The sequence below is a fragment of the Colossoma macropomum genome, unplaced genomic scaffold, assembly GCF_904425465.1.
Source record: "Colossoma macropomum unplaced genomic scaffold, Colossoma_macropomum, whole genome shotgun sequence".
NCBI classification, from domain to species: domain Eukaryota; kingdom Metazoa; phylum Chordata; class Actinopteri; order Characiformes; family Serrasalmidae; genus Colossoma; species Colossoma macropomum.
The window spans coordinates 82747-90592 of record NW_023495063.1 but is presented as its reverse complement, the minus strand read 5'-3'; the positions used below and the strand labels follow the sequence as shown (position 1 = coordinate 90592).

At 39.4% G+C, this 7846-nt stretch overlaps 1 protein-coding gene across 1 annotated transcript in view; it reads left to right on the top strand.

Annotated features, from left to right (window-relative positions):
* The first annotated feature begins 1929 nt into the window (after window positions 1-1929).
* Window positions 1930-7846, top strand: part of serpine2 (serpin peptidase inhibitor, clade E (nexin, plasminogen activator inhibitor type 1), member 2) — a 39668-nt gene continuing 33751 nt past the window's right edge. Inside the window, exons 1-2 of the mRNA XM_036561155.1 lie at window positions 1930-2080; window positions 4159-4457. Of these exons, the coding sequence (XP_036417048.1) occupies window positions 4190-4457 (268 nt within the window). The 5' untranslated portion in view covers window positions 1930-2080; window positions 4159-4189. The remainder of the gene's footprint in view (window positions 2081-4158; window positions 4458-7846) is intronic.

The following is a 7846-nucleotide window of genomic DNA, read 5'->3' as shown; positions in this document are numbered from 1 at the left end:
CCCCATGGTGTAACAATAACATTAAATACGTAAATGGTAAATGGTAAATGGTAAACAGGAAATGTGTTTAAATAGACACTAAATAAACAGTAAACACTAATCGTGAAAATGAACACTAATTGTAGAAAAATAAAATAATTTAAAAAAACAATAAATAAATAAATAAAAGAAGTCAAATGATTATTTTATTATCATCAGCAGTACATAAAAACTCATTTAGGTTTACTGGAGGTTTTGGATAGTAAACAAAATGGCTATATTTGCAGTGTAGGCATCCTGTTAGGGTTAGGGTGAGGGTTAATGTGAGTAAATCTGTGTCTGTAAGTTTCTCGGCAAATGTACTATTTCAGATCAAACCAACCTGAATGACTTTGTTTTTCTCAACCACTGCATTATACAGAATTTTTTAAAAACTAGTAGAATTCCCCTTTAAGTAGTTTAAAAAAGAAGAAGAAGAAAGAATAAACTGTTCACAGCTTACCACATAAATTAAGTGATTTTACTGTAGCATTTTGAAGTACACAGCCAAAGTCCTCACATGCGTCAACATAACTGAATTGTAAGTTAACACATTGTGATACTGTGCTTTCCAATAAGTAGTACAGGAAGCCAAAAGATTTTGCTCCTTTCTATTCACCTACCACAACTGTAATTATTCTAGTGTTTCAAAGTAATAGACCACCATAGAGCATCCTGGTGTCACATGTTGTGCAAAAAAAGCCTCACCTCAAAAAGCCTGCATGCCACTTACTCTCCTGGTGATACTGGTGCCTGCATAGACTCAAACTATTTAATCATAGACAGTCTTCTCATATTCATCTCATATTCGTGTTAACACATCATCATTATAGGTTTCTAACAGTGGTCATTGATGTTCATAGATTTAACTCCCATTTTCACCGTGATAACAGAAGTCACTGGTTTTCGCTGGTAACTGTGACAGATTTTTTATAGATCTGTTTCTCAGTGTTACTTTGATAGGCCTCTAACAGCAGTCATTGGTGATCATATGATTGAGTTTTGCACATTAATTGTAAAATCCTATTCTCTATTCATATTGCTCTTGTTGTGTTTTTCTTTTACTGTACAGGTACTTTGTACACAGTACAGTAAAAGAAACCCATCTCAAGATACTTCACAAAATATACCTATGCATATCTTCAGAAATTTCATTTTTACATAACACCACAATGCACTTTCTGTACCTCTGAACTGGAAACAATGGACTTTTTAAAAATTTTGTTTATTCAGCAGACTTTTGGAATGAGGTGTCATTGTTGATTTTTAACATTTTTAACAAGTTAATCTGTATTAATGAAACAATGGTGTGTTAATACAGAGAGGTCTTTTCTGATCATGCCATAAGGCTTATAACCCTACAGGGAAAATTCTATTTGCATAAAGCCAGAATTACCTCCAGTACACCAAACTTTAGACTGTTCCTCATCGATTTAAAATTGCTATGTGATTCCCTGCCTTCTATGTGCCTTCTATTTTTTCAGTTTGAAAACTGAAAAAAAGAAAAAAATCCTTGCCTCTGTCGCCATTAGCTTGCTCGTTGGGTACTGGATTTGGATTTTTAGTAAATTTGCTTTGTGACAACGCCTCTCGTAAAAAGCGCTAAATAATAAACTTGACGTAACTTGTGACATGACATATCAGGTTACTCAGTAATAATGGGATCAACCGTAAACTCAGTTGTTTAAAGTAACTAACAAGCAAAATCCTTCTAATTAAATTATATACAAGTTTAAGATACTTTTAAAAGAACGTTTTATGAACTTCGTATCTATTTTAAGGTTGCTGTAATAGGAGCGTGGGTCTGCTTTGTTTAGGTTTTGAACACCCTGTTACTCATACCGTTAACTGTGTAATAGCCGCGCAGACAAAATGCACATGCGGCTAGTTGAACTGTGTATCAAAGAAGACTGGCTAGCTTTCAGTTGGAAGGAGGAGTCCGATGCCTTAGATCCCGAAAATATAAACTAGGGAGGAGTAGCGGCTCGAAACTAACGCGGTGGAAAAGGACTCTTTGGGAAGAAACAAGTTTTACTATCTATCTAGGTTTTTTCAGAAGCAGGTGAGAAAACTTTGGGTTTTCGAAATGTCTCTTTTTATGTCTGTGATATAGCTCTGTGAGTTTTACTGGCTGGTTTCAGCAAACTGTAAAAATTTGTAAACTGTAAGTGTAGCTATTTTAAACAGTACGTTATTGAATCGAAATGGCTGCTCTGTTATTTTACCTTAAGTGGATGAAAAGACTGTCGTAGGCCACTTTTGTTAAGGTTCTTTGGCAGACATTGACACGCGATCGGTGGTTTGTGTTTTGGAAATCCTGACGCTTACTTGTTTGATACAGCTGTAGTAATAAAACAGTGGAAAGAAGAACCGAGTTTCAGTAGCTACATGTAGCCTGCGCAGTCTTCTGCTGAACCCTGCGTCTCATTTTCTCGTTTGAGCTCCTTCACACATTACAATATATATATATATATATATATATATATATATATATATATATATATATATATATATATTGTAATGTGTGAATATACGATATATACGATGTCGGTTATCAATATATGACCTGGCTGTCTGTGCAGAGATAAGAAGTGTTCACAGACATACGTGTGCGCGCAAGTGCTTGTTCAGCTTAATAAATTCCAGGGCTGCAAGGCAGTGTGACAGGAAATTCAATAGCCAAAGACTGTGTGGGATAGGGTAATATCCAAGGAACAACAGAAGTTGTTTGTACTCTCACTGGCCATTTTACCAGCTCCACTTACCATATAGGTGCACTTTGTAGTTCCACAATTACAGACTGTAGTGCATTGACTGTAGGTATTACTTGGGTGGTGGATCATTCTCAGCACTGCAGTGACATTGACGTGATTGTGGTGTGTTAGTATGTTACACTGGTATGACTGGATCAGACACAGCAATAGTGCACCAACCAAAAATGAGTGGAGGACTAGAGGATGACTAACACAAACTGCACTGCAACAGATGAGCTACTGATCTGACTTTACATCTACAAGGTGTCTAATAGAGTGGACAGTGAGTGGACACAGTGTTTAAAAACCCCATCAGCACTGCTGTGTCTGCTTCACTCTTACCACAGCAACACATACTTACACACCACCACCACATCAGTGTCACTGCAGTGCTGAGAATGATCCACCACCCAAATAGTAACTGCTCTCTGGTGGTCCTGTGGGGGTCCTGACCATTGAAGAACAGGGTGATAGGGGGCTTACAAAGTATGCAGAGAAACAGATAGGCTGTAATTGTAGAACTACAAAGTGCACCTATATGGTAAATGGAGCTGATAAAATTACAATGTGTGTAGAAACAAGAAGGTGGTTTTAATGTGAAGGCTAACTGATGTATTTATGTGTATACATATATTTTGCGTTACATTTTAGGTCACATGTATGTGCAAAATTCACAAAATCACAAAGGGTTCACAAACTTTGAAGTAGCACTATAAACATATAAATTGCCTTGGGGTGGTTGCATGGTTGTAAACCAAAGTCTGAAAAGATGTTAGTGGGGAAAGATGCTTCCTAGAATAATAATGAAGAGAGAGAGAGTAAACATGGAAGAGAGAGAAAACAAGTAGATACACATCCTGAATGACAGCTGAAGTGTACTAGCTGAGAGAGAGCAAGAGACCTAGAGAGTTTGTCAGAGCTTTTTATTAGTTTTAGTTGAAATATTATGCTTTGACCTCAGAAAGTGTATTTGTCTACATGAGAAAGAACAGACAAAAAAATGTCTTTGAGAAAGGCAGAAGGGTGCTGCAGTTTCTGCGAGGGCTTTGACTTTGTGTCATGTGCTATGGTTAAAGTTCATCCGAACAGAAAAAAAATTGCTAACAACGTCTTGTCAAATAGCTGTCCCATTAAGTTGTCATATGAGTCACTTTGAGTCATGCGGTTTTAATTGTGAAAGGGAATATTTTGGTTTGGGAACTGAACTACTATTTAGAAAATGGTAAACATAACAGTCTTTTCATTTATTTCACCACCTACTGGCACTTGATTTATTTACTTTCAGTTCAGTTCAATTTAAGAGTTTTAATTAAAATAAACTAACAATAGTGCACATGATCGACCTATTTATAAAGAAAAATAATCTTTCTCTATTTCCTTTCCCCAGGTCAGGATTCCTGAGAGACCATTCCCTCACCATGTCTTGCATGTGTGGGTTTTGCGTGTCTGTGTTGCTTGCAGTGTGTATGTTGTGTGGAGCTATGTCAGAGTCTGTACCGTTGACATATGGTGAGAGAGGCTCTAATTTGGGTTTGCAAGTGTTCCTGCAAGTAGTACAGGAAAAGCCACAGGAAAATGTGGTTCTCTCCCCCCATGGTGTGGCCACCATCCTAGGCATGCTTCTGCTGGGAGCCGATGGCAACACCAAGCGCCAGCTCCTCTCAGGACTCAAATATAAAAAGAAAGGTGAGATGAGAACTTTTTTTTTACTTTAAGGAAGGGTATCCCAAGTTATTTAGACATTATTGTGGTGTTGCCATACAACAGGAAAACATGGGAAATATAGTACTTTGAACAAGTATTTATTTATTTACATGCAGTAGGGTGAAACCTGCTGGCAGCACTACTGAACAGCCAGGATAACTGGCAGGTCATCAGTAACCTCACACTCCAAAGGGATGGTAATCACTAACACTGCACAATCTACCCCATAATCCAATACAGAATAGTCCGACAAGCATATATATACAGTGTTGAAGCCACAACAACAACAACTTACATGTTTTAGGTCTCTCTCACTGTTGCACGGCAGTACCAGTGGTCCTCTCCACTTGCTGCTCAGCATGGCCATGCTTCCTATGCGTCCACAGCTGACCACGCCAGTAGTGGGAGGCTACATTGGAGCAGTTGTCCCAGCGACTCCACAAAGCTTGAGCAGAAAGTCTGTAGGTGCATGTAGGTGCTGCCCCACCCGTCACAGTCACCATGAAGTCCACTGTCCCAGTGAACACATGTAGCACAGGTAATGTGCTCAAGGATGCACCAGTCCTCCTCGGGGGCACATTCTGAGTGCTAAGCCCTGCATCCTCCACCCCTCAATCTCCTCACAGCTCACAGCATCACTCATCAGTGGCAACACCAGCGGTGCTCTCTCGACTGCTCTTTGCTTTCTCTGCCGCCCACACTCTGTAGATGCCAGCGAGGCTGCTGATTATGTACACTGGAGCTTTGACTCTTGGCCATGACTCACCACGCCGCCGTTATGCCACGACACCTCTGGTCTCCCGTTGGACCACATCAGCCTCGCCACCGTGTGCTGGCCTCACTGTCGGGCCTTTCCGCGCTAGCTTCGGTCCCAAACCTCGCTGCGCTGACCCCAACAGACACATGTCCTCACTGGTGGGCTCTCGCATTCGGCTCTTTGCTTCAGTAACAGTTTCTCCTCTTCTGAGAAGGCTTTACATTACATTGGTGTGAGGATTTGATTGCATTTATCCACAAGAGGGTCAGATCCTAAAGTTGGATAAATAGTTCTGGATTACAAACATCACTCCAGCTCATCGAAAGGTTCAATCTTTACCCCTCTTGCCATTGCTTGACACTGGGCATGGTGACCCTAGGCTCTTGTGCAGCTGCTTTAGAGCATCCCATTCTATTGGCAAAGAGTTTCCATGGAGATTGTACAACCCTATTTCCAAAAAGGTTGGGACACTGTGCAAAATGTAAATAAAAACAGAATGCAATGATGTGCAAATAATTTAAATTATAACACTATATTTATTTGAAAATAGTACAAAGACAACATATCAAATGTTCAAACAGATAAATTGTATTTTTTTTTTTAAGAAATACATGCCCATTTTGAATTTGATGCCAGCAGCATGTTTCAAGTTGAGACAGGGGCATGTTTACCGCTATGTTGCATTACCTCTTCTTTTAACAACACTCTATAAGCTTTTGGGAACTGAAGAAACCAATTGCTGTAGTTTTCTTTTACTATGGAGCCATGCTGTTGTGATTACATTCAGGTTGTGGTTTGGCATTGTCTAGCTGTGATTATGTTCAGGTTGTGGCATTGTCTAGCTGAAATAAGCATGGCCTTCCCTGAAAAAGACAAGTCTGGATGGCAGCAAATGGTGCTCCAAAACATGTATATATCATTCAGCATTAATAGTGTCTTTACAGATGTTCAACTCATCCATGCCATGTGCACCAGTTCACATGACAGATGCACCATCACAGATGCTCGCTTTTGAACTGTGTGCTTAGAACAAGCCGGATGGTCTCTCACCTCTTTAGCCCAGAGGTTGCAGCGTCCATGACTGGGGTGTCACTAGACCCATGCTTCAGTAAAAAGAATTTCATATTTGATTTGTCGGACCACAGGACAATTTTCCGCAATTTTGCCAGCTGTGAGTAAGTGAGTTTATAAAGCTTGATAGTGCAGTATTTCTCTTTTATCAGATGACATAAAAGAAGAAGATCAGTTGAATTGGTATAAACCCAAAAATGAATGATTGGAGCAGATCACACTGAAGACTGGAAAGTGGATCTCAAGGGTGCATAAAGACTGTAACAAAGACCATGATGATGATGGCGATGACTAGATCAGGTCATTTAAAGCATTTCAGAAGCTATGGCATTTACTGGAAGTTGAAATAAGGGAACTGGCTCTGTAACTCAATCCATAACTAGGTCAGTGCTTGTGATAGAAGAGGCAGAGTATGCAGCGTTGTTAGCCTGTGCAGCTGCCTTAAAGAAAAAGCAGGAAATAGAAGCTGAAGAATTCAGATTAAAAGACAAAAAAGAACAGTTGGAGCTGGGAGCAGCAATTACAGCTTCACTTGCCAGGCTGAAGGTATTAGATGAGCATATAGTTGCTCAAGATGTCATAAATGACTTCTCAAATAGGTGAATAAATTCATCCATCTCCCACAAAGTCTTTACATGTGGCAAAGTTCCTTTAGGATGTTCAGCTGGACGAACTCCCGACTCAGGTGACCCTCAATAGATGATGTTGGAAGAAATCTATACAGGATAATGCAACATCAGAACGAGATTCACCAAAGCTTGTTCTAACTACCTCAAAGAAATATACAAGTGGTTTCTGAAATCCTCTCACCTACAGATCTTTGGGTGATCTTTACAAGTAGACAACCTAACAAATATGGGAATGATCATTTCAAAAATCCCATTTAAACTGAAACTGAGAGTGATGGAGAAACAGAGTATTTGATATTCAAAGACATGAAGGAAGAGGAATCAGGTTTGAAGATCTAGTTAACTTAAAAGACTAGTATTCCCAAGTTGTTAAGTGATCTTCTGTTTGGTGTTATTCGTGATGTGAGCTATGAGGAAAGTCTCTTAACGAGGTTTATAAAAAAGGAAGCCTCAAGGGAATCTCAAACATCTCTCTGGCTGGAGATGTCAAAATAAAGGAAGTCTTAAAAGAGGAGTAAAGGGCTTTGCCTTGGATTTTAAATACAGGGCCATCTGTATAAAGACTACAAGAAAAGAATGACATGCCCTGACTGCTCCTTTAAACATCTGGCTATTCTTCATATTGTCAAAGCAGGTAGTACTGTTGGGAAGAAGAATAATGAAGACAATGCTTCAGCCTCCAGTGCTCTTCTCTCACTTGGGTAAAAAACTGACAGCAAGTGCATAATTGCAATGATATCTGTGAAGTCACAGTGAAGAGGAAAAAAAAACACAAAATGTGGAAATGTGTGCCTTCATGGATACAGGCAGCACAAGTAGCTGTTGCACAAAATACGTCATGCATGAACTGAACATCCATGGGTCAGACAAGAATAGATATAAGAGATATAAGGCTATGTTTTTGTCTGATCTTC